The sequence below is a fragment of the Prinia subflava genome, chromosome Z, assembly GCF_021018805.1.
Source record: "Prinia subflava isolate CZ2003 ecotype Zambia chromosome Z, Cam_Psub_1.2, whole genome shotgun sequence".
In the NCBI taxonomy this organism is placed as follows: domain Eukaryota; kingdom Metazoa; phylum Chordata; class Aves; order Passeriformes; family Cisticolidae; genus Prinia; species Prinia subflava.
In genome coordinates, this window is record NC_086283.1 from 4,973,484 (window position 1) to 5,000,691 (window position 27,208).

At 41.9% G+C, this 27,208-nt stretch overlaps 1 protein-coding gene across 8 annotated transcripts in view; it reads right to left on the bottom strand.

Moving 5' to 3' along the window:
- EPHA5 (EPH receptor A5) overlaps window positions 1-27,208 on the bottom strand; it is a 196,147-nt gene that overhangs the window by 144,803 nt on the left and 24,136 nt on the right. For all 8 annotated transcript variants that reach the window (XM_063422494.1, XM_063422493.1, XM_063422492.1 and 5 more), the window contains exon 3: window positions 7,150-7,813. In XM_063422494.1, coding sequence (XP_063278564.1) covers window positions 7,150-7,813 — 664 coding nt within the window. The remainder of the gene's footprint in view (window positions 1-7,149; window positions 7,814-27,208) is intronic.

Consider the following 27,208-nt stretch of genomic DNA (forward strand, 5'->3'; position numbering starts at 1 on the left):
AGAGCAAGTGAAATGGTCAGGATGTAAATCATGCATAGAGGAAAGCTTATTATTGAAATATCAACACATCATTAACTAGTGTTAAGTGTTTCTAAATGAGAAATACAAAACTGAAAACCCGAATTATGAGCAAAACAACAGTACCATTTTAATACCCCATATAAATTAGGAGGAATGAGGGTTCTGACAAGCTCTAGCTGACCCTTGGCAGTTCAAGTGGTTGCAGCAACCCTTCTGCTACAGATCAGTATCTAGGGAGAGTGCTGCCAGGCCAGACATCAAGCACTCACTCCATTGATCACATCAGTCATGGGCAAACTATCCAGTTTTACAGAGCCAGCAGCAGCTTCCAGCACTGGGGCAGAGTGGGCAGCTGGGGACAGCCATATCTTAAATCAAGGCAATTAAATCCACTACATTGCCAACAAGCATTCATGCACTTTATCCTTAGTGTTTCTCCAGAGTCCTTAATTGTTTCTAAAAACCACAATTAATAAGTGAGCTGTTTCCAAGCCATTCAAAGTGGAAGGCGGCAATCAAAGGACTCTAACCACACCATGGCCAACACTCCTTTTGTCCTGCAACACCTCTGCCATTCCATAATTTAACAAATTCCCTAATCTACCAATGGATACAATATCTTCAAGCATGATAAAAATCAAACAATGGCACTGTTGAAGTAAATATCATTTAGTTATCTAGGACCAGACTAAAAAGCATACGCTAAGATCTGTCCCAAAATACCTTTTGGCTAAAAAGCAAACATGACCTTCACAGTTTACACTTCTGAAGCCATTTCTAAGCCTGATTTTATTTGCACTGTTCAATCTATATTTTGTGAAGGGAATAAAGTACTTCTTAACTGTCCTTCTGAAAGGTGACTGCACAGCAGCCAGACTGCAAAGAACAGAAAGGTGACGTTGGTCAAAGCAGCAGCCTAAAAGCATCGCTGCAGAGCAAGGAAAAGATCTCCAGTCATTTGGGTTATGAGTATACAAGGTACTGCAGTAAGTTACACTCATTAATAAAGCATAAAGTATTGCACATAGACGTACACTGTGCCTGCTCTAATAAGGAGGGCAAATATACACACACAAAACAAAACAAAGAGAGTAATATTTAATCAGTCCTGTTGCAATACAATTTTGATCCGCGCAAAACGTTTCCCTGCTCTTGTTAATTACTTCAGCTGCAGAACAAAACACCTAAATATATACATGCACACACCTCTCTACAGAATAAAACCCATTCTCTCTCCAGTGGCAACAGCATTTTGCATTCAGGTGACTTTCTTTACATATGAAAAGAGAATACACACTGTGTGGCAAAAAATTCAGCTATTCTGACACTGGCTGGGTTTGTGACTAATTAAAATTAACTCTGTACTTCAGCCCATAATTATATAAACACCTAGCATGCTATACTCCCAGCCAATTTGGTTTTAATCAGAAAAACGCACAAGAAGTATGAATGATGGGCAAAGAACTTCCTGGAGGGGCAACTGTGTTTCCAAATTCAGTATTCTCCATATACCAAATATTTCCATCAATGTTTTTCTTGCCATGTAATCACCTCCCAGCAGAACAATTAAAAAGATTTTTTTTTAATCCCTGGACTTTGCTTGCTTTCCACTCCACTATGAAGGTAAAAGCACACTTGCCTTATCCACCTGAGTCCCAGCTGAGAAGTATCCCCCAAGACAGGCAGGATTTAGCAGTATGCTGTCTTCCTGGCATAGGTAACAAGGAGAAGAGAGAGACAGGGAAAGAGAGAATTCGGCCAACATGAGGCAAAGAGGCAGGCAAGATGCAGAATGGACTGAAGAAAAGTTGTCCCCCTAGTGCAGCTATATCAGGTATAAAAACAGAAACACTGTCTGCTCTGGAGCAAAAGACCAAGTTTCAAAATAAGGTTGTTATTTTATATTTATTTTATATTATGTCATATTTTATATGACAGCAGCATGTTTCCATTTCTAGAAATAAGGGGATACGGAAGGCAATAGCTGAGGTGCTGCATTGTGTCACCTGAAAAAACCACACATAATATAGAAACACACAGGGTTTTCCTTATTGTGGTATCAGCTATCTGTTTTGTTCACAGGTCAGGCCTCTGGGATAGCTGCTGTACAGACTCAGAAACACAAGACTCGTAAAGCATGGCTCTGCCATCACTACATTTGTCAGTCCTCACTTGTCTCCCAGCCCTCCACGGATGGTACCTTCTGCTCCTCACCAGCCAAGGGTCAACACCTCTGCCTGCTGGCTCCTGCACAGCTGTAAATAAACAATTGCTTCTGAATATCTTTCTAGTGCCTGATCAACGAGATGGCAATCACTGCTCTGGGAAAGTGCCTTCAAACAGTCTGCAGTGATTGCTCCACTTCTGGGGGAAGATGAGTAGCTCTGCTTCAACCCCAATCAGCCAGTAACAAAATCATCCAAAAACTGATTCAGTAGGCAGACTTCTAAGCTACATAAGCTAGATGTCAATTAGTTTTAATTACGTCCAAAATTACCTGTGAACACAAGGTTTTTCTGCAGCCCTTGTTTTCTGTAAGAAACTCATTTCTCTTGGCAAGAGCTCAGCTGAATCACAACACAAGTAATGAACAATCAGCAAAAAAATAAATATGGTTTTGTAAATGCACTGAGGTATGTTCAGCAAAGTTGATTAAGGGAAAAATAATCAAACAAACATCAATATTTAAGACAGCAGAATGGCTTGAACATTTTAGAAGTGTTTAAAGAAAGATCCAGGTATTTTTTCTGGCAGCAGCTCCTTTTTAGAACCACAAACTATACCCCAACCCATCTTTCCTCCAGCCCTCAGATTCAATGTTCTTCCTCAGATGACAGCAAGGGTGAAGAAAGGTATCTCTGAGTTTTCTTCCATTATTTTGTCCACCTCTAACATCTGTAACCCTGTCTATACATTCTAGCTAGCTTAAACCAACTGTACTCCTTTTGATGTGTCTTCAAGTGGCAGCATGTACTAGTTCTTGGAAAGAAGAGTGTCATGACCTCCTGAACTCATTACTCACCTTTTCACTTTTGCTCTCCTTCTGTGCAGTTTTTATTTTCTTCCTTTTTTTTCTTTACTCAAATATTTAATTAATTTGTGCTTCAGCTCTAAAGTCATCTGAAAAAAGATGAGTCTCTGCAAAATCAATTACATTTGTAGTTACTAGTCTGCGGCCCACTGGACACTGGTAGGACCTCACCACTGCAAATATGTTTGGCTCTCATTAGCTTAACATGCCAACATCCTCTCTCTTCCAGATGCATGGGCTCAACTGTCTTTAAAGGCATAAAAATAAGTACTTGCTGCTCACTGAAAACATATTAGGCTGAAGGTGAGGATGAATGCAAAGAGAAGTGCTAGAAGGTGCCCTTGTCTTGGTGTTAATTTCCTACACAAACCCCAGTGATGAGCACTGCTATTTGCAGTAAGTAACTAAAACTGAAGTTACAATAAAACCTGTGCCAGTGCACGAAGAAGGAAAGCAGAGACTGGGCAGATCATTTTCTTTGGTCAAACTCGTAAATGGGTAAAGGCAGAAATGTCAGTGGCACAACACCAATTTTTATAGCGTTTTAGGATCTGTCCCTCAGCTTTGGTTGAGTACTGCCTGCTAGGGCAGAGACCACCATTAGGCAACTTGAAACGGGCCAAGCAGACTTGAAAGTTGGCATTTTTCTCAAGGTTCCTTTCAGATAGCACCAGCTGAACTGAGGCAAAGCCCATAACCATCAGTCCTTGAGTGGCACCAAACCACCACTCTGGAAACCAGCATGGATATTCACAGAGCAACTGCTTTAATTTCTCTTATTAACCAGTACAGCAATATATTCTTGTGAATAATGAACTTTAACAGTGGTCCTTTACAACCATGTTCTAACACAGTCACAGTTTACCTCTAGCTCTCCCTAGCAGTTGCTGATAAATGTGCCATGTTGCCAAAAGAGGTGTAAAAATCCACGTAGTTTGGGTTTTTTTCAGTAACTACTACATAGTTGTCTATATTAATTGAGAGAGTGAGCACATTCAATAAGGAGATTAGACCATGTCATATTTACAACCTCAGGGTCCCCAGTGAGAGAAATTGCTCAGCTGTTACTGTCAGTGCCTTCTTCAAACAGGAACCCTGCTGACAAGATGATGAATTCAGAACATCGTTGCCAATTAATGATTTGTAGGCAGAAGGGATTTCAATAGTTCCCATATGTTGGTGAGGATGACTGGGATTTACATCACGACTAATAAAAGAGTCTAGTCTGCTCTGTCCAGATGTGACACTAGAGAGTGGAAAATGTCATCTTTGCAGAGAAATTTTAATAAACAAAGCCAGGCTCTTCTGGGTTGAAAATATTTCCCAAAGCATGGTCACGAAAAACCTGCTTACTAAGTGAAAGCAAACTGGGACACCACTTGCAAGATGCACCCAAGTGATTTACAAACGAAAGGTCAGAAGTCATTTAGGTGTTGTGAAAGCTACAGAGCAGAGTGCCAAGACCATCATTATGTCAGCATGGAGTGCATTTCCTTAGCATCAATCAGACTGTGATAAAAAAGTTCAGCATTTACAAATACATATGACCTTTCTTGATGTTACTTACTCCGCTTAGGGATGTGAGGTTTAACTTCACTGTCCTAGAAGACAATCTCATCTTTGTGAATGTAATAGTAACCAAACCAGAGAGCATTTTACTCACACGGGATATTGACATGAACTCCCATACATGCTGAATACAGACCTCCTGAACTGCCTAAGGCTGAATGCCTCCTATCAACAGAGCATCCTGGAGCCAGCCAGCAGGGAGTGCTTGGCACAATGACCTGGGCTAAACACAGGACATCCAAAGGGGGCCCTCAAACAGAACTTGCCATAGGCACTCAAGACCCATTGATTTGGTGGTGGAATTTAGGGCTATCCCACAAAAAAGAATTACTGGTTTTAACATCTCAAGACAAAGAAGGTGATAAAAATCCTGTCCAGGGTGGAGGCTGTAGGTGAGGTAAAGAACAGTTTACGTGGACATACCTTAGGAACAGGACAGGGATACACCAGCACAAGGCATCTTTACCCTTCCTAATGATGATCACAGGCCCACCCAACACAGTCATAAACTGAGAGGCCACATACTGTCCTCTTGACTAAGAAAAACAGATTTAAAAAAACCCAACCCACACGCAAAAATGGAAAGCACAACCTTTAATCACTAAGGTCTTCTGAAATCACACCCCAGACTGCTATCTCAAAACTGCCAGAGACGCAACCCCTCTACAGGCAGCGCAGCTTCTTCAGTGATAGTCTCAGGTTTCTGGTTTAAATCTGTAGTTCCTTGGGTTTGGTGGTTTGGGTCATAGGGGTTTTTTTATCAGTTGGGGGTTTTTGTGTGTTTATTGTGTTTGTTTGTTTTGTGTGTGTGGGTGGTTTTGGTTTTTTTTTTTTTTTGGTGAGACCTCTAAGATGCTTTGAGAAATGCAAGAAATGCAGCATCAGAGGACAGGACCTGAAAGGTGATTAATAGAGGACTCCTTTCCTCCAAAAATTCTTACAGATGGACTGACCTCAGTGTCTAGACCTAACACCAAAGCAGTGTCTTGCCACTTTGTGACATGGTATTTTCTGCCATAAGTAAGCAAAACCTTGCTGCTCTATCGACCAACATCCTATGGCAGTCTGTACTTCCTCAGCTTGGGATAATGTTGATCTTAGCTCCCCCACTGCACAGTATTAAACATCGAGTCAGTCTATTCTTCCCCCCTAAAAGGAGAAATATCTTTATTAGCACAGGAAAAGCAAAACCAAGATAGATTTTACTGTATTGACTATATCTGTAGAAAAAGGAGACTATACTGGTCAAGAATCCCACTCCACATGCTGTTTAGTAGAGGTTTCTCCAACACAAACAGTTCTCTCAAACATTACATTTTCTCTCCATCCCAACCTTCAAAGATATTTGAACTGCTTTCGGGGTCACAAGCATGTGACCGAGGACTAATGGATCAAGGCCACAGTTTGCTGTGGATATACAGTGATCTGTTCTTTGTACCACACTACCAATAATGACTGTCTGGAGTGAGGTGAAGAGAAAATGCAACACAGACTTCAGCTGAAGTGGAATTCCTCTGCCTTCCCCACAGTATCTATTACTATCTGTTATTAAGTGGCTGCAAAGAAAAGCCCATTAAGATGGGACAGATAACCAATATATATTAATTTTGCCAAAAGCAAACTGTATTGAAATCTTTATTTGTTTACCCTTCTCTTTTACAAGCAAATTAGTTTTAGGCTACCTGTGATGTATTTACAACAAAATGGCAAATTTTATAAACAAGTATGTTGTACAGTAAACCATAAAAGGAGACTTTACACTCAGATTAAACTGTTGTTCTTGGTAAGTGTCCTTTTTAAGGTCTTGAGCTTTAGACACCCTAGATCTCTTGCACAAGACCTCTGATGATTCAGGAGATCTATGCTGACCAGCAGCTCAGCCACCTCAGCCAGCTACTTGTGGGAAAACTTCAGCACATATGGAAGCATTTTTATCAGTGGGGCTTTAAGTTTAACTCTGAACAGCTGAGCAGCTTTCTATTAAATTATTTACCAGAAAGGAAAATCAATCAACTCGCACCACATCAAATACCCAGCGCTCCATAGAGTGATAAAGACAGAAAAACACACTCCTTCAAATACAAAAACAAAATGCATCTTCTGTAGAGAGATTAACTTCAAACATTCCCTGGTACAGTCCAGAAAAAAAGAAACCAGACTTCCAAGACTCATAAGGAAACCCTGATACTGAGGAAAAATAACAAAAATCTCTAAATAACAGATAGGACTACAATTGCCTCATGGACCCAATAGTAGAGTGCTCCAAAGGTAATAATACAATGCCAGATTCCCCTTGTTGGCAGCTCTGCAAGCACCAGAAGCACCTGCATATATGTGTCAAGTGCTACCACATGTAGCCCAGGCCTCTGTCTTCCTGCTGTAACACTGACTCAAAGGACCTCAGTGGAAGTGAGAACCTGACCCACCCCTGTCAACTCAACCAGGCACAAAAAACGTGGAAGAGAAGAAAGCCCAGACTGCACATCCCCTTGGAAGCTCAGCACAGCGCCCTCCCTGCAAACCCTTACCTTGGCAGGTGTTGTTCTTCTCCTCGTACCCTGCCTTGCACAGGCACTTCCCGATGGGCACCAGCCACTCCCCCTCAGCGCTGCAGTGCATCTTCGGTGCCTCCTCAGTCACGGAGTGGTTGATGCAGACACCCGACACCTCCAGGAGCTGCGAGGAGTCCGCGCCCGTGATGGTGTCAGGGAAGCGGGCCAGGTTGCGGATCACTGACGGGCATTTCTTGTAGTACACGCGCACGGAGACCAGGGCAATGCAGGCACCCAGGTCCTGGAAAGCCAGGTAAAATCCCTTTTTTGTCAGGGGCCCAACGTCCCTCACCTCCGTGTTGAGCTTCATTACTCTGTCGCCGAGGTCTAACTCCGTGAAGCTCTCATCAGCAGCAATGGTATCGATCTTGATGTACTGGTTTTCTTTGATGTTCCTCCCGTCTTCATCATCTGATTCGAAGTAATACATGTTAAAAGTCTCCTTGCAGGTCCCCAGTCCTCCTGGAAGGCTGTTACAGTCCCTCAGGGTGAATTTGAGCTCGATGAAGATGCGGGATGCCCCTTCATTAGAGATCCAGCTGGTCAGAAGCCAGTTGTTCTGGTTCTGTTCCATTACCTTGCATACTTGGTATGTGTGTATCGGAGCGTAGTTTTCATCCACCTCACCAATTTCTTCCCACTGTATAAAAAAAGGGAAAGGTATTTTTTAAAACAGTCACAACTCATGTAAACTCTCAGCTTTCCCATGTAAGAGTATCTCAGGCTTCAGAACTCAGAACTTTTGGGGGAAAAGTGTTTTAATTGCCAAGCTTTTTTACTAGAGGTTCAATACATTCCTGATAAAGTCATATAAATGATCCCTTATAAATAGAAAAGGATGCTAGTTAAAACCCTTTGTTTTAGACAGTTCAAAAGTGGGAAAACATATTGTTGGGTATTATTATATTAGTTAGGAAACAAAACAAAAGCATATAGGGTGGTTTCTGTGGGCTTTTCCAGTACATCCACATAGAAAAAAAAAAGCTATTTACAGTTCGTCTGTCCCCATGCCCCCAGGCTCCTTTCTACCACATCCTCAAATCACTGCCCCACATAGGGAAAACCACACTTCTACAAGCTATTCTCCCCCACCAAACAGCATGCCAGAAAATCAGTGGAGTGATACATGAAATTAATGAGCCTTTTCTCTCCCCAAGTGTGCTAGTCAGAGTAGTTCTTCCTCATGCAAAGAGAAAATTATTTCCAATACAGGTTACAGGGATCTGCAAATCTTGATCTGTTTATGTGCTACACAGGTTTTTAAGTAGAGCTCCAGGCAACTTTTTGCAGCTCTTTGTGGGAATTGTAACAACTGTTTGTTCATTTTATTTTAGCCATGCTGAAGGGCATCACTTGGAAGAAATTTTTCCTGATGCAGGGAGTCAGTAACACCAGAACTGTGCCTACAATAGATACACATTAGTGTTTCCTCTCTGCTTTTGTCAACCGTAATATTGCATTAAGAGATTAAGTTAACCATCTAAGTGCAGCAGAGAACCCAGGAGAGCCAGTGTTGCTTTCATTTTTGTTTCCTTCTACTTTTGACCTACTCATCTCAATTCCCAACGCCTCGTCCATCCTCTGCTCAGCATTGCTGCACACACCTGGTCACAGCTGCGGATGCAGCACAAAGGAAACGCACAGAGCACAATTCAAAGGTACTCCTATTTCAAGCAGCGTATCTTCTAAGGGCTAAAGGCCAATTTTTTTCCTTGGAAATACAGCCTGAGATAACGTTGAGCGTGTTCTCAGCCCAGATGTCATTACTGCAGAGCTGAGATAGAACACCCTCAGAGCCAATGTAACAATGAAGATCTTTTTAAACGGAATGTTGTTTTTAGATTTTAAATTTAAAAAGCAGCAAGAAGTGACATGAGAAGATAACCTGATGGTACAGTCCAAAATGAATTATAAATACCACCATCAGAAAAACATTTCTTCCCCTCCCTCGCCTGGGGTTCTGCAAGTGCGAACTTGCACAGGAAGACATGGCCACTGTGATGTGCAGAGTTCATATGTACCACCAGTCTTCCAAGTAACAAACCTAACCCAAAGCCATTTTTGCCATGGCAAGCAGTTCTTTCATTTCTAACCCTTCTCTTGTGTCTCTGGGTTTAAACAGGCCACATCGCTACTGTGATTAAGATGCACTTGTCACTGGGTAGCACCACAACATTGGACAAAGATATATCTGCAGTGAAAGACAGGCAGGATTCATGCTTAACTTTAGGAGAGGCAATTAACAATTACCACGAGAGCTGCTGAGAAAAGAGTCAAGAGACGTATGCAACACAGAATAATTCAGCAGCTAAATTTTCTGTGTTCCAGTAAATAGGGAGGTTTTGATATATGAAATTAGAAGTGTAAAACCACCATTCTTCAACTGGAGTGGTTAATTTAAGTATAGGATAAATAAACTTTACACGTGTACTTCCAAGTGAATTTGTCTAACATTGGATTAGTTTCAGCTAGGACAGAGTTAACCCTCTTCATAGTAGCTGGTATGGGGCTACCTGCAGGACTGTGCCAGAAACACTGTTGATGATACAGAGATGTTTCAGTGACTGCTAAGCAGCACTTGCACAAGTCAAGGCCTTCTCTGCCTCTCAGCCCACCCCACCAGCAAGGAGGCTGGGGGTGCACAAGGAGCTGGGAGAGGCCACAGCTGGGACTCCTGACCCCACCTGCTCCAAGGGATAATTTCAGACCATAGCGTGTCATGCTCAGCACATAAAACTGGGGCAAGAAGAAAGAACTGGGGACAGGAAGAATCATGGTATTGCTTTCACAAGTCGCCATTATATGTTACGAAGCCCTATTTTCATGGGGATAGCTGAACCCCTGCCTGCCCATGGGAAGTGGTGTTCCAAGGAATTTCTTGGATTACTTTGCTTGTGTGCGTAGCTTTTGCTTTACCTGTTTTAGTGTCCTTATCTCAACCCAAGAATTTTCTCCCTTTTACCCTTCTGATCTCTCCCTCATTCACTGCAGGGGAGGTGAACAGTCCTTTCTGATGGCCAGTGTGGGGCTGAAAGGGTTTGAGGTAACGACAGGTTTGATTCCAATGTGCTAGATTGCATTTATAGCTGTTATTGTTCTTTAACTATTCCGTGACTGGCTCCTGGGCTTGCCATGGGGCTTGATTGCCTCACGGCACACTAAAGCTTGGTGCCTGGTAGTGGCTGCTCCTTGGTTCTGCTGCTTGCTGAACTGCTGACCATCTTACTCCGCTGGGCCTGGGAACATCTTGATGTCAGCAGCGGCACGCTGGCAAATGTCCAGGCCATCACTGACATTTCTGTGATGCCACACTGGACATGCTGGAACTGCAGTGTGAACTCAAGTTGACAGGAATGCCACCTGGGGATTAGCCCACATGGGAGAACAACCCTAAGCAGCTGTGGATACACTCATGCTGGAGCAGGTGCATCACCAAGCATCTGTGGCTGTTGTTGAGTGTTGCAGCAGATACACCCCTGAAGAGACTGTGGCACAGAGATAAGGCTCCATTTTGAGCAGGTAAAATCCTAAGGGCCTGAAGTCTGTGGCTAAGTCCAAAAGGGAACAGGGCAAGGAGAGGAGTTCATTACAACATTAAACCACACAGTCTGCTCCAAAGGGCCCATGGACAGAGACTGTAATGAAAATACCACCCTGCTTACCTGGAAATAGCTGAACACCAGCCACCCCATGGCAGTGGTAAATTAATCCCTTGATTTTCTCTGCTTGTGTGTGCAACTTTGCTTTACCTATTTTAGTATCTTTATCTCAAGTCATGAGTTCTCGCTTTTACCCTTCTGATATGCTCACTCGCTGGTGGGAGTGAGAGATGGGCTGTGTGGTGCTTAGCTGCTGGCTGGGGTTGAAACATGACACTATATAAAGTCCTATATTTATAGAGCTAGTGGTGATTCTCCATTTGATGGAAAGGGAGAGTAACCCTCCACTTCCCCCCACCAACATGGAGATCCCTACCAAATCAGCCCATGGGACAGATGAGCACATCACAATGTAGTCCAGGAAAGACACAATGACTTTCACTTTGTTCTTTTCTGGCTGAAGGTCAGAGGATCACTTGAACAACTGCTCATGTCAACGAGCATGTGTGAAAAAGTGTTAACTTCCAGCAGGAAGTAGTGCAAAGCATTTCAGGACTGAAAATTGCTCAGACCAGTTTTATCACATGGAGATGTTTATGGATGGCCACAAGGTACATAGTATAACTCTGTACACCATCTAAAGAGCATTAATGTGTATTTCTTTCACAGAACTGACATTTACAGTAACTGTGATGTTTCAGTAATATTGTTAGTGACCTAACTTGAAGGCATGCTGAAAACTATCACTTGACTTTCTTCATACTTGCCAGGTCAGTTTTCCGGGACCCAACAGTGATGATCCCTGGAGTTATGAAGTTAAGATCATTTCCACCGCTGCTTCAGGAGTTGTGCTCTTGGGAGTGAGTACAAAGTTCATTTGTTGAAAAACTAAGTGCAGTGATTCTAATGGTTGCTATCACACACTGAGAGCACTAAACACCTTGAGGAGAAACGTCCAAGCACAAATATATCAGTGAACTGATCTAGAGTCTAATCTCAGCTGCAAGAAATGGCACACGGCCTAACATCTCAGGCTTCAGGATGTGCTGCACTTCCAGTACTGCTCCCCAGATCAGAGCAAATCCTGTCATCACCACCTGCCATCAAACCTAATGCAATCATCAGAGCACGAGAAAGGGCAGGTGCTAATGAGCTAAGGCTGCTTATCTCTGTATAATCCTCAAGGGAAAGTCAACCAGATTTTATCAGAGCAGCCAGTATTTGGCAAAATCTCTGTCATTTAATCTTCTCTCCTATCTGCATGTGGGACTACACCATTTCTTTCTCTTCAGCTGGATCTGCCTCCCCCCAGAGACTGCAGGCAAGCTGCCATCCCTCCACAAGATGGAGATGGCAGTAAGAGCCCCTGCACCTTCTGCCTGGTCCCAGCTTCCTAGTCACTACAGATTTCAGAGAACTATTTCAACCAACAAAAAAATACAAACCAGAAGATGAAATGCAGTGCCTTTCAGTTAATGAGAAAGAAAACCCACCACATTAAAGAGACAGCATCTAGATGAAAATTATTGGCATAAAAAAAAAAATTAAGTACAACTGAAAAATTGTGTAATGTTATAATTCCTCTCTGCAGCACATATTTTTTGAGATATAAATCAACCCCATCTGCAGGATTAAAAAAAAAATGCAGCCATTAATTTGGTGGTAAATGTTTTCTCTACATCTTTAATAGCCCTAAGAAGGAAAACACAAATGCATTTCAATGGCCTGATGTTAAATCATTTATAGAAGACCTATTTCTGAATCAGAAATTTCCAGCAGACTACTGCTGGCGCGTAAAAATGCAGCTCCATCACTAGGAAGCACACAGTTCACACAGGCTGTCTATAGAAAGGCCAAAGATACCACACATCTAACTAAAGATATAGGAGTTAAAAAAGCATTCAGTGGAGCTGCCTTGGGTTAAATGGATGATTTTAAAACACATTCACCAGCTGTCTGCTACTCAGGCTTGTTTCTAATCTCAGAGATTCCAGGAGTGCAATTTGCTACCACAGCACAGGGAAAGGCTGCTGCCCCAAAACCAAATACTGACAGCAGGGATGATAATTTCACAGCTTTTGTTTATTTGATTTTTGAGAGGATGGGGGGTTTGCAGTACAAGTTTTTTTACTGGTCTTTGCAAATTCATTCACTTTCTTTAGCATTCACTAGAAGTATAGACATTTCAAGCCTTGCTCCTAATTCCACACATCCTTGAACCGCTGAAATAGAAGTTGGGCATTCAGCAAAATCCTAGGTACCTTAAGAGGGAAAAACAGCTTAAGAACATTAAACAAAGGTGTTCCTAGGACTTACCTGAAACCTTCCTAGGAGGGCTCCCTCACTCCAAGGCCTGTCAATCTGCCTCTCTTCCCACTACATATTTCACAGGCTCCACAGTAAGAGAAGCCTCATCCTCTCCTATTTAATTTTTCCACCTCACCACACAGAGCTCTGCAACATATGCACATTAACTCAGGTATCTGCTGGCACACAGATGTAAAATTAGAAGAAGATTTACATATTTTACTGTTTTTTCTTGTGGAAAAAAAGCAAGTCTGGCACAGATCTCTGATCTCAAGCTTTGAATGTGAGAAAGCATCAGAGATACTCTATGTGCTTTGACCACAAAAAGGCAATTTTACCTCAAAATACTGCTCTCAAGGCCACCACGAGCACACACTAGTGTAGAGGATAGCGTGGCATGGTGCAATGCAATCCCTATGCAAGTCAAAAGGGGTCCCCTGATGCCCTTCCAGAAGGGCAAACCAGCCTGGGTTCAGCTCAGTACCATTTATCCTGCCTTTCACCCTGGTAATATTTGGGCAGACTCTTCGATTTCCTTTTATGCAGCTGATGTTAAGACCTGGCTGCCAATCAATAGCCTCCAGCTTAGCTCCCACACAAATGTTCCCTCCTGCTACTCAACTTTATCGTGCAACCTGCTTCTTCCCTACCATCACAAAACCCAAAAACTTGTGGGTTTGTTTTTTTTTTTTTAGCTGCCTGCTGGTTTCCACTTGCTGTCGTATTACACAGTTAAAGCAAACAAGCAGCAGGCTCTCCCCTGCACAGTTTCAGTGACTTCAGTGAGGTCACGTAAGGCTAAATCTCTAGTGAAAGCCACACAGAGCATCACACATCTTTTCTTCTGCACTACAGAAGGTTTTGCAGGGCTGTGCTAGTCGTAAATTAAGGCTGACTTTCTCACTATCTTGCCTATTGCAAAACAGCACTTACAGAAAGGCCAGTCCCTGTTTCAAGGACTTCAAATCCTGCCACCAAATATTGCCAGTGCTATCAAGAGAAGCTGTGATATGTGGGATTGCCCAGATTTTCAGCTTGGGAGCCGTATGATGAAACAAGAGCCTGATTTTGCTGGAAGTTTTTCAGTCTTCATTAAATGGGTTTTGCTTGCTCAAAGAACAAGAACACAAGAGACAAAACACCCAAAAAGTCACCTTAACTGTTGGCCTCCTCCACAGCAATGCTAACCTCAGGACTGGCAGGAGCAAAAGAGCTTTGTCTTCAACGCTGGCATTGGCAAGAGGTGTGTTTATATCTTCTACAACCTACTGATCAGGGCACCCCACCTGGATGGGGTGCTTGAGGAGCCTGGGTCCCCCTCACAGCAAGGAACGATGATCCAAACCACTCCCAAGCAGTAGAAAAATCCAGTAACCTGGAACAATGCCGTATGTTCGTCTGCAGCGCTGCTCCTTCCAATGGGTGAGCACTATGAGGAGCAGTGCAGAGACATCAAAACAGCTTTGTTCAGATTTTTCCATCAGTACCAGGTCACTGGACTCTGCCTAGAATGGCACTCTTGGGCAACAATTTTTAAGCACTTGTGCCAGGGCTACCACACAGGTTTAAAACTCAAATTCTGGTTTGGGGCAGAGTGCCTGTTCACTGGACAGCTCAGCTGCTTCTCCCCTCCTGCACCAACCAGTGGAAGGACACCAACTAGAGCCACATGACTTTTTCCAGTAAAACACAAATTTGAAATACAAATAATCAGGAAAACAAAGCAATGCATGTACTTGGATCAAGTTAGGAAAGAAGGGGAGGGAACAAAAAAAATTTAGTAAAAGAGAAACCTGTTATTTTGAGAGCCTCACAAAATATGTCTTTAACATCTTCTCGAGTTTAAACAAAATAGAGGGCAGATAAAAAAATGCAAGAAAATCTGTTCTGAAGCAATACAAACGACTTCTTTCAGCCTCAAACACTGTTTTAAATTTCAGCTACCAAGCAACAAAAAATTTATTACTTGTGCAAACTGTTCCAATACCAAAATCCACTTGTATAATGCAAAAGATGAAGCTATTTTTACACATTCTCAGCCTGGTTTTAGGGGCTTTGGAGCTCATTTTCAAGGCAGGAGCCAGTGTCAAAAAGAAACAGCAGTGAGTTCAATGCAAACAACATTTGGCAAGAGTTTACTAAAACCTTTAAATACCAGAAGCAGTTGCAACTGCCTGGGATCTTACTATTTCCATATATCTGACAGTGCCCCCACCTGAGGCTCAAGCCTCATTTGGATGGCAATTTTACAACTGAGACACTTATACATACAGATATATATTCCTACTGACAGCAGTTACTAGTCAAGCACAAAACATAATGGATAACAGAGGACAGAAAGCATCTGATTAATCTCCCTACTCAGGCGGAAATCTGGCCTAATCAAAGCCGAGTTTCTGAAGAAGGAACGTTTGCTGGTGGCTTGGCACGTTCCCAATTGCTCCAACCAGGAAAATACAACAAAAGTAACATCGCTACAACTTTTGGGCTACTCTTCTTATTTTACTACTGGATTGTAGTGTCCTGCTGTTTCTTACAATGCCACTCAGGTCACAAAAGCTGCATAGTCTGGTTAACACACAGCCTCAGAATATCCTGAGGCTAATTAGCTGAAGTAAATATGAGTTTCCTCAATCATTACTGGAGATTTCCCAGCAAGAACCTAAGGATCATTTTTCATTCACTAAAGCGTAAGTGGGGGAAGCAAATGGCAAAGAGGTATGAACTGAGAATTTAAAGCATGATTTTAAAGATGTGCCACATTGGACCACTGAATATTTTTTCTCTGTTCCTATATTAGCCAAACATATTCTGTAGGCCACGTGTGATACTTGCCTAGCAGAAAGCGAATTTAGGAAGTCACTTCCATTACTACCCCCTCCAACCACCTCCCATGAAAAGGGCAAATTCTCACCTCAGTAGAGTTACAAGAACTGCTCTGAATGACCTCTTGCAATGCGTGGGCAGCAAAAATGCTAAGAGGAGAGAAAGGGCCTTGCTTCATGTTAAAGTCTACTCCCCACTGCATCAAGAGTTAACAAGACTCAATTTCACTTGGTGCCAAGGTCTCACATTTGGCTTTGCACTCTGACAAAGGGCAGGAGAGGGAATAGCAAAGATGGGGAGGTAATTGATGTTTCATCTCCACTATATAAAAACTGCACTGAAAATGAGCTGGGTGAATGTTCATAGCACCATCACGCTCCATCCTAACTCCACTGCTGCCAACTGCACATTCCAATACTAAGAACAGCTCATTAGCAGACATCAGCTTTAAAAAATTGCAATTTTTAGAACTGAGAGCTTAAGCATCTGAGTGGATACTTCAGTATCTTACACTGCTTAGGATATTTTTAATTCCACCCAGGTCAACCTTTCATCACCCTGTGTGCAATTACAACTGCTAGAAATCCTCCTCCTTCATGAAGTAATGCTGAGAAAGGTTCTCACACAGTTGTACTGCTCCGAGCTGAGGGAAAACACCAAACAGGACAGCCCCACGCTGAAACTATGAGAGAACGCATGACTGCTCTTCTCAAGAAGAGCTACATGTGAAGACCTAAAATTACAAGGAGAACCTCACAGTCATCAACTCTGGTTGTGTAAACATTTGGATTTGCAACTTAAACAATTTTTCAATATTCTTTTTTATTTGCAGTACGCATGTAAGGTTTGCTGCCACACCTTCCATTTCTGCAGCAGGCGGTGCAGGAGACTTCTCAGTGAAACTCCCTATAAGGCAGAAGTGTTGACGCTTCCTGGATTGCTGTGCACCGCTAACTAGCTGAGAAACAATGCAGATTTCTGGAAAGCTGCTACAGCATCTCAAAACACAAGCAGCAATTTGCTACGTAAAGTACCACCCAAGCAAATGGGTACGAAAGAACAATAAAAACCTTAAAAATTATTTTCAGTACATGCTTATGATGAAATGCTTTATCTGTTCAGAGATCTGCACAATTGAAGCTGTTGAAAAAAGGAGAAACATCAGGACAAAGTCACCTAGACTTTTCAGTCAGCATACTAAGATACGTGGGAAAAAATGAAAATGGGACTGAAGTTTAGCTCAGACTTTGATAATTTGCATGATCAATGAAAGATGTCAGCACCAGAATCCAAATGGAATGAGCACCCAGCTGGAGGCTAGTGGAACTGAAATGAAAAGGAGCACCAGCCCCTCTCCAGCATTCCTAATGAGGGACTGTGCTGACCCCCTTCCCAGAACAAAGCAATGTGCTATCTGGAAACCCCACCTCCCCCCCTACTGCTTTATTTTTTTAAAGGTTGGAAATTCTCTGTACATCTGAATTAAAACATCCATTTCAAATCACAGTCCAGCAACTGAGGGAAAGACAATGGAGGCAAGCGTGAAAGAAACAATGAAGAAACACAATACCATTAAATCATTTTTCACTGCTTAATGTTACCCTCATTGCAGAGCAATTTAACAAAGGCCAGAACAAACAGTATTGACACTACATGGTTTAACACTGGAAGGCTGACAGAGCCAGATTTTCAGAAGGACACAGAGCAAGACATATATTTTGGGTTTATAACCAAATTCTTGGATTTGCAGCGCTTCTGGCATATTATTCATGTCACCTGATGATACCAAGAGATTCACAGAACAACTGTGAAAAGCAGGAAGAAAGGAAGTTTTCTTTGTTACTTTAATGTTGTCATAATATTTAAAAAAATTAAAATCTGTTTACTGCTATTTAAATAACACAAAGCATTTGATTTTTAACGTACAGAACAGCAAGAATTTGCAAAAGCGAAACTAAATTCTTAATCTTTATCATTGTAATTGGCTTTATGTAATTTCTTGCAACTGAGTACACATTTAAGAGTTTCCAGTAAAAGAGAAAAAATACTCGATCTAAAAGTGCATTTAATGAAAATAAAACAGATTAAACTTCTTGGTTTTCTAGTATGTCAGGCAAAGTGATACAATTATCCATGTGCTGCACTGGCAAAGCCTAACCTCTCAGGCGTATACCAAATTTGACTAGATTACAGGCGGCCCATACACTGTATCAGACCCTCCAGCAAATGCATTATTTTGCCACTGCTCCCTGGTCTCTAATCTACCCAAAGCTTTGCATACAGATAACATTACATTCATGGCTTAGGCCTTGACAACTGCACCCATAAATCAATTTTAAACCTCACATTAATCATCTTTCTGTAATCAGTGGCTATTCAGCACAAATTTACATCTCATTTCTGTTGGCCAAACAGCCACATTAGAGCTTTGAAGCTTATTCAGGCTTAAATGATTATATTCCCCTAATAAACACTGAAGTCCTCTCAGTCCAGCTGCTGTGAGCTGCATTAATGACATGCCGTGGCAGCAGGGGCCATCTGAAGCCAGCCTTGTGTGATGCTACAAGCAGCAGCCCCCTTGCCAAACAGATTTTCTGCATTTCCAACGCTCTCAGAAGAAGTGAGAAGGCTGCTCTGCCTGTGCAGACCCTCCTACAGGAACTGGTGTGCGCAGCAGACACACACAATGTGCAATTTATTGCACCTCCCCTTAACAGCTCCATTTGACACCTCTTGAATGCAAGGGGCTACGAGTAAAATATCCAAAACCAGATTTCCTGATTCCCCACATGCTGAGCACCTTAGCTTACTCTGGCTTTGGTGACAGTTCTGTTGAACCGGAACTGTCTACAAAACCCACTTTTCCCACTTATCAGACAGCTCTAACTTTGTTCACAACACCACCAAACTATACCTTAGCTTGCTTTTCTTTGATCATCTCAGAATCAGGCACTACATTTTTAATATCTGACTGCAACTTTTTTCCCTGTTTTTTTATGTGACAAATATTATCACTCAGGAATTCAGTAAGCAGCTAAAACATGATCAGTTCAGGGTGGATTTTGCATGTACTTGCCTGCAATCCCTACAGTGAAACAATCTATTCTGATTGAACAGTGAATAATTATTTAATTAAAGAATCTCGGCAGGCCTACATTATTAAACCCGCATAAAAAGCCTGACATTGATTGTATATTCACTTTCAGTTAAGGTCTGAATCAGTATGCTAAGATCTAAAAATGAATGAACAGAATGGGTTTATTATAACTGTTGTTAAGTACTTACCCCACTCCAGGTAATAAATTATACATGTGGATGCCTGGTATGCTTATTCCACAACTTAATGAAACTTTTAGTTACTTTTTACTCTATGGGATTTAATTCCCATTGTGTTAAGTTTATGTTACTATTTAAATAAGGCACCAGAATTACACGAATGTAAATCTGCTGGACAAAGATGCAACCTGGATCTCGATGTTTCTTTTAATCTGGAAATGAAGAAACACAGATGTGCTCAATTGCTTGTGATGGATGTCCTATATCCTAACCATTTCACAAAGAATACGTTTCATACCTGCAGCCTCCACCCTCTCCTGGTGTCTGACAACCACCGAGGAACCACTTGAACATCAACATGCCATGGCTAGGAAAGCAAATACAATCATGTGCTAAATCCCCAGCTGAGATGTCTGCAATGCAAAAATAAATGCTGTTTTGGCAATCAGCTGTGATAATGCAAAGCCTAGGAAAGCTGCTGAAGTTTTCAGAAGAAACTGAAGAAACTCAAACTGTTTTCTTAACAGAGGTAAACAAGAGGTAAACCATGGCTTAACCTGATGGTAATACTGCAACACATAGACAGAGAAAAAATTCTGTTATTAGCTTGCTTCTTCCTAACCAACAAAAGGTCCTGGAATTTAAATTGAATGCTTTTGAAGAGGGGAAGATAACTTTGTTATTGAGGGTCAGAGTATAATCAACCACAGTGAGAACTTGCCACGGCAGGAATCCATTATTCAGAAATTTTAAGGGGGATCCAAGGAAGTTTCAGAAGAAATATGTGATCAGGTAGCCAAGCCCATGACTAGCCACATATACTTGTCATGCAGGCAAGGTGGGTTAAAGCTAGCACCAACATGCCTATGCCAAGTGGGAGTAGAGAGTGGGTATGTAAATAACTAGGGTTTGTGTATATTGCCCTCACCTGTAAGAGTCTCTTCCAGAGCCAAATCACTGAGGCACAGAGGTGAAGAACACAGAAATGCTGAAGACATGCAGTTCCTCAAAGAACAAACTATCAAAAACAGTTTAAATAGAAAATAATTAAGCAGTCTACCGCTACACCTCTGGCTGCTCAGTTAATCTACAAGCTCTTACTACTGCTATTTTCTGTCCAGGGTGCACTGGGATTAATAGTGGATTAGAAGTTGGAGAGGCGGAGTAGAAAGAGGAAGTAAACATGGACACATGGGAAGGGGCTACATTTCCTTATGTGGAAAGAGATTGCCATCAACCAACCCTTCCTCCAGCAGATTTGGGTTAAGGTGGGAGATCACAGTTTGTTGATGCCTGGTGGCAGTGGACCTGCTGGATTTTGGCCACCTTGAACATTGTAATCTGTCATCCTGCACAGCTCCAGGCTTTGGTGTCTCTTTTCAGTGTGTCTTCTCCCCTCAGCAGGCCAGTCAGAAAGCCACAGGAAAAGGCTTGTGACTTGGACTTGCTTATCAAAGAGACATTCTCACAGCAGGGTCATCCTTGAATGAAACTTCTCTTGGTTTTTGCAGCCTATGGACAGAACTCAGTTAAATTGCAGCAACAGCCTTGTACTGCTAGGCAAGATAATTCTTGTCTGGAGCCTGAATTTCTGGTAAAAAAACACTTTACATAATCTTCAGGAGTCCCTGAAAGACACCACTTGGCACAGAAACCACAGCTGATTATTTATCCAGCCTTATCCTAGGCCTTCCTCTCACTCTGCAAAATGGACTGATTGGCCATTTCACACTAACATCAAATTACAACCACATCTCATCATTATTTAGCAATTAGACCATTAAATCAATCCCCTTTCAATTTTTGTCGTGTCAGCTTCAGAGCTTTTCAGCAAACCTGGATGCATATTTCACAAAGTGTTGAAGTTTGAAAGGAAAAGGATGAGTGAATGCACTTTGAAAAATAAATTAAAAGTACAGTACTCAGAGGAAAAGCTAATTAGCATAGGAAACAGCACTTCTACAGGTTATGTGGTTAATTGACATCATTCTTCTTACCAAAACACATACTCACTGAAATGAAGATTGCTGAAGAAACGGTACACTGATGCTGAAATGTTGCCCCCATAGTGCACAACACTATAAAGCTTTCTAATAGAATTTGCTCTCATCCATAAATTATTATGTACAAAGAAACTTAAAACAGTGAGCAATTAAAGCAATTTTGAACCAAGTAAAGGGATTAGCCATTTAGGGGAAGGACACAAAAACCTGTTGTTGCTTCTCAATAGCTTCCTCTTGCCTTGTGAGCAAGTGGCATTGGACCAGACCCAAAAGAATTCTACCATTCATACACACAAAAGGGGAATTTTCCTATTTTTGTTGACTGAAGCAATCAGACAGGCCATCCAAACACACAGGTGATTTTGGTTCCGTCTTCTCTGTTCAGGGATGCACAGTCCTGAGATGCTACAAAATATTTGGCTTTGCAGGCATACCACCTTTACTTGGTGGTGCTGAGCCAGGACTGAATCCTACCTTTCCTAGGGCTTTAAGAGGCTCCAAGGTTGCATATTCCACCAAAACAGGAACCTATCTTCCTACCAAAACCTGTGTACACGGCACACTTATGTATTAGCACATCCATCTCCTCTGGACTCTCTTACCACATGACCATCCCACAGGTTCCCTGATGACAGTATTCAGCACAGCTCTAGCCCACGTTTTCATGTCACAGAGCATCTTGCACTGTTCTGCAACTCCCGCCTGCCACAGCAACCAGCTGAGCAGCCACTAAGGCTTCCTCTTCACTCTTACCTGGCTTCCATCAAAAGGATGATTTTCTTCTCATTGTGATCCATTTGCCTCACTGAGCAAACAACATAATGCAACAATTTACTAGTATCATTTTCAGAAAGTCATTTTCTTTTCAAATGGCATCACTTCCGCTAGGATAAATTGCAAAGACACCACAAGAAAGTCTACAGCTACTCAAGAGATCAAAGCTCTACTTTACAGCACAAAAAAACCCCATTAAAAATTGGAGAAGGCTGGGAGGTAGCTAACTTGCCTGTGACCTCTGTTTGCCTGAAAAGGGTTGTTGGGAGGAGAAGAGAGAGATGAGTTGAATGTATCTGTAAAGTTAGCAAGGGGAGGCATGGAAAGACCCATTGACTGAGAACTGGAGTTTGACCAACTTGAGCTAGAATTCATTTGTCTTACAATAAGGACAGATAGATGTTTGCACAAGCTAAAAAGGGATATGGACTTTGCACAAGAGGATGACTCAATCAAAGACATCTCTCTCCAGAAGATGCACTGTGGGCCAAATCAAGGTTACAGACGTGCCGCAAGGACCCCTGAATAAATTTCTATGCCATATGTGCCATAGGAGATTCAGCTACATAATGTTTACAGAGCCAGTGGCCTTAAATCCTTAAATGTAAAGGTACACCACCATTACCTTCAGCTCACACACTCATGAATCTGCTCTTCTTTTTAAATAATAAGGACTAGTAAATACTATGATCTCGTGCTTTTTCCCAACCAACCATTTTACCTCACCAGCACTGAAACTACAACTCACTAACAAACAGAAATAGCATGTCTAGAATGTCAATGATTTGCAATCAACATATTTGAACAGCACGGTGTTGCCCAACTTTCTTCCTTAATATAATTTTGATTCCTTATGTATTTACTGTAATAGAGGAAAAAAACAGTTCTCAGTTTTAAAACTCTGCAAAGAAGGATGGAAATTTGCCAAGTAATATCTTTGGTCACAGCACTGTGCATGGAAAAAATTGTTTGCACTCTGTTTTACCTCTTTAATGCTTTATTTTTGAACAAACAAAACAAAGGTTGAAAAAAAGGAAGGGGACAATCTGTTTTTTAAAGGTAGTAATCATGACTTTGCTAACTTGGGTAAATCCCAGTTCAGGAAAACACAGGACCTGTGGCATTAGCCCGCATTTTGAATTTTAGTTGCTTTACCCTCGATCAATGGGGACACTATGGAGTCTTCCAGCAGCGTCAGAAGCACCAGGGAACTCATCTAGGAAAACTCCCCTCAACAAAAAACAAAAAAGCTCAACATAGATTCTGGTTTCTGACAAAGACCCTCTGGAATACTTGGAGAGATGTACAGGGACTTCTGCATATCCAGCTTCAGCAAGGTCAGCCTCAGCAAACTGCAATGCTGAGAAAACACCCCAAGTTAGCACTGGAGGAGCTAGCCCTGCAAGCAAAAAATCTCTCCGTAGTGCTGTGCTCAAAAGGGGCAAAGAACAGAAATGTCCAAGAGGTTTACCTGGGCTATTGGCATCAAACAAAAGAGCTTTGCAGACACCAAGCAAGGGCTGCTTTAGATTCCCTGCTTTCTCTTCAGCTTCACAGCAAAAGCCTTTTACAAATATTACACAGGCAGCATCATAACCAAATCCCCTGGGTCCAAAGACATTTGCCAGGTCAATACACTTATACAGCTCTGAGAAACAGGCTCTGCCAGACTTACTTACTGTGACTCCAAAGGACACAGTAGCTCCTGCCCATCTGTACTGTGTCCACATTAAGACCACTCCTCTGACTTAAATATACTAGACTCTAAAGAAGCAGTGTTTTGAAACTGAATACACAGGGCTCAGGAAGCTGAGCTTACAGTCTGAGTAATCGGCATGGATATTCAATTATCATTAAAATTAATAAGTAGGCCAACAACCAAATCCCTGGATGGGTTTTGATTATCTCAGGCTGGGTATTTATCAGAATCACTCTGACACACTGAGTCACTGGGCTCCAGCTGACAGGCACAAGTCCCTCCTCAGCTCACTGGAGTTTCCTTTGCCCTGGGAGCACCAGGACATCCAATGGCAGGAAGAGACAAGTACCACACAAGAAATGAGATGGGTATCTGAACTGTGCAAGAAGTTTTGCTTTGGGCTGAAATCCATTCCTGAGTGAACTATTCATTTTGTTCCTGTTCAGCAGCTGTCCTCTGCCTCACTATAATTCTGCAGACTGACAGCATCCACTGCATTTGAAGGAAAGCACCAACCTCCTTCCAATCACCTACCCAACAATGTACCAGTGACCACAACCCATTTCCTGACCATGTGACAAGACAGCTCTAGTGATGGACATAACTAGCAATTCCTTTCTAAAACTTCATCATTTTAAAGCTGATTTTCCCATAATTAGAGTGAAAAATCAGGGCTTTGCCCAATTATTATATTAATCAATATCAATAACTTTAAGAATGCAAAATTAACTCCAGAATTGACAGCGATATTAAAAGTATGTGTGTTGCCACTTAAGCTAACTTCATTAAAAAGATCAGTTATTTAATCTGTCATCAAAATAAAAAGCAAACAGTAAATCAGACAGAGACTGTGTAATGAAGTAACTTTATCTTACAGGATTATACTTGTGGTTATGACTTTATTTGTGTAGTCTAGAAGGATTTGTGACAAACTGAATAATCTCACATTATTGGAATGATTTGTAATCACAACACTGGCTACGATTTATGGGCTGACTTTACATTTGCACTGCAATCAGCTAAGGAAGTCAGTACTTGCCCTACAGCTCTAACCACTTGAAATTATATCTTACAAGGAGCCCCAACAGCCCCCCAGTTTGGAGGTTTGAAACCAAGGCAAAGATCTCAAGTGTATCATTCAGTTTCTGAAGCAAATAAAGCTAAAATCAAACAAGCTTCCACATCCTCAAGGCTTCTGAACAGAAGACCAAAGGTCATATTTTTGCTGTCCTTTACTGTTGACTGAACTGGGGGCAAGCCCTGCTGAGCAGACATCATACAGAGCACAAATTATTTGGATGATCCTCAGCTATAAGTGATAAACTTTAAGAAGGACTTCCAGGCTCCAGCAGGAAACCAGGAGAATCACATCAGTGCTGTACCTGGACTCTGCAGGCTGAATATGCTAAAACAATAACCCCACCCTTGTCCCATCCCCTACTTCCCCAAATCAAAATATGAGGACCCGATGAAAGCGACAACACAGACAGAGGGTGCTAGTTTTTCTGAACAGCTGGAGGAAATAAAAACCTTTAATTTAAAATTCTTAAATCCTCCTTTTCAAAAACAGACAACTGCCCCCCCACACCTGGTATCTGCTGAGTACAATTGGGTCTTGGAGTTGTCATCCCAGAACGAGTGGCACCTGTGCATCAGAAAAGCTCAAACACCTCAAAAAAAGAAATCAATTACTTCTAAAGAGCACTTCCAATAAATGAATATTTTAAGAAGTCCTGTCATCACCTCCTCTCCCACCCTGCCCTCACTTACCAGTTCTTGGTCTAGCTCACAGCCTAAGTGGGGCAGGGGAGGGGCTGACTTGCACTAGAGGAACACCAAGCAGCTCTTTCTGACAACCGAGACAAAACTGAAAATGGAGTAATGATAAGGATATCTCAAATCATAGCAAGAAATACCCAGTGCCATCTTCTCCTGATAACTGCATCATCTCTACCACATTCAATATTGTCAGTATCATGGGAAGAATCATTGGGGTTATAGGAAGATCCCTGAAGATAAGGATCAGGTTACTTGTCCCAAAATATTGTTGCTTAAGTCAAATGTGAATTTCTGCAGCATGAAAGTTCAGTCCTCCTCCCACTTCAGAGCCAGAAGTTCTGATCTTTGCAAGAAGGCATCCCAAGGAGAGCAATTATCCACAGAAAACACACCTCTTTACATGATTCTGGTTTATCTTATCACAGCAACAGTAACAGCTCTATGGGACACTATATGCTTCAGTATACAGTTAGTTCAAATACATAGAAAACAGTAAGACCCAGACTTTAGTAATGGGGAACTTATCTAACAATTTAAATAAATCTACATTTTTTGACTTGTTTTTGAATTTGATTTTTTTTGACTCCTCATTTTTTAAAGTCAAGAATTAAATATAATCAAAGGAGTTGCCTGGCACTTGCTTGAGTAATGACAAAGAGAAATAAATAAGAATGCTTAAGCTAAATGCTTATCAAAGCATTTTGGCAAGAACCAAGTATCTAATAATACTTTCCTTCTTGGAAAGCAGCAAAAGGAAGCAAATAAAGGACTGTGTGGAGGTTTCAGCCAGATCTGGCAGCTCCAGGCTTTAGAACCAGCAATCTCTACTCCTTGCCATCATCACCCTTCTCTGAGCTGTCCCAGGGACGCCCAGCTCAGCAGACAATTTTTTCCTCCTCCTCTTCCATCACATGATGCTGAACCACAGTCCCCACTCTTCTCAGGGGACCTTGCATCCTTACCAACCCCAGGGCCCAATCCTGCCTCCTCCCTGCAGCTAACTGGCAACTCATCCATGGATTATTCCTTACAAAGACCACTAAGATCACACAGAGGTAGGTGAGGATCAAACTAACAATTGCAAGCTTCATTCTCTTCTAACTATAAATCACTACTGCATCACAGATGTGTCTTCAGTAAATCATCTTGAAATAGAATTGAGAATCAGTGATGTCCCATTACACACAGAAGAAATAATTGCTCTCTACTCTAAATACTCACAGCTCTCCTCAGGATGGCAGAGTCTTTATTTTTTTGAGATGACTTTGGTAGGGTTTCCCCCTCGCCCCAGTTCCTCTGCCCTGGCAGAGGAAGCAGCAGCCCAAACCATGTTCTGCAATTCTTTTCTACTCACTGTTCATCCCACGGGGTGCAGACAATCAATCACAGCAGCGTGACAGCATACAATATCACAGTGGTATCGCAGAGATGACTGATAGCCAGGTGTCACCCACATTCTCCTCAGCAGTGCTTCATCACTCATGCTGAAGAGCCTAAAGGCTGGTGAGAGGAGCTACCACTTTTCTTTGGAGCAGAGTTAACACAAAAGCCTCCAAAGCATGATTTGCATCCATTAGTACTGCTCATACTTAATCTCTAATCTGTTTTGCTACAGTATTTTCAGCATTAAACCAACAGATCTCATGGTTACTGTTTTAGTTGCACACACTAAGTCATATAGTTCAGTATGCTTTTTCCCTCAAAATGAAGATGTCTAAAGATAAATTAAGACTGTCAGCCCCAAAACTATCAGGACAAGAGAAGCTTTGAAA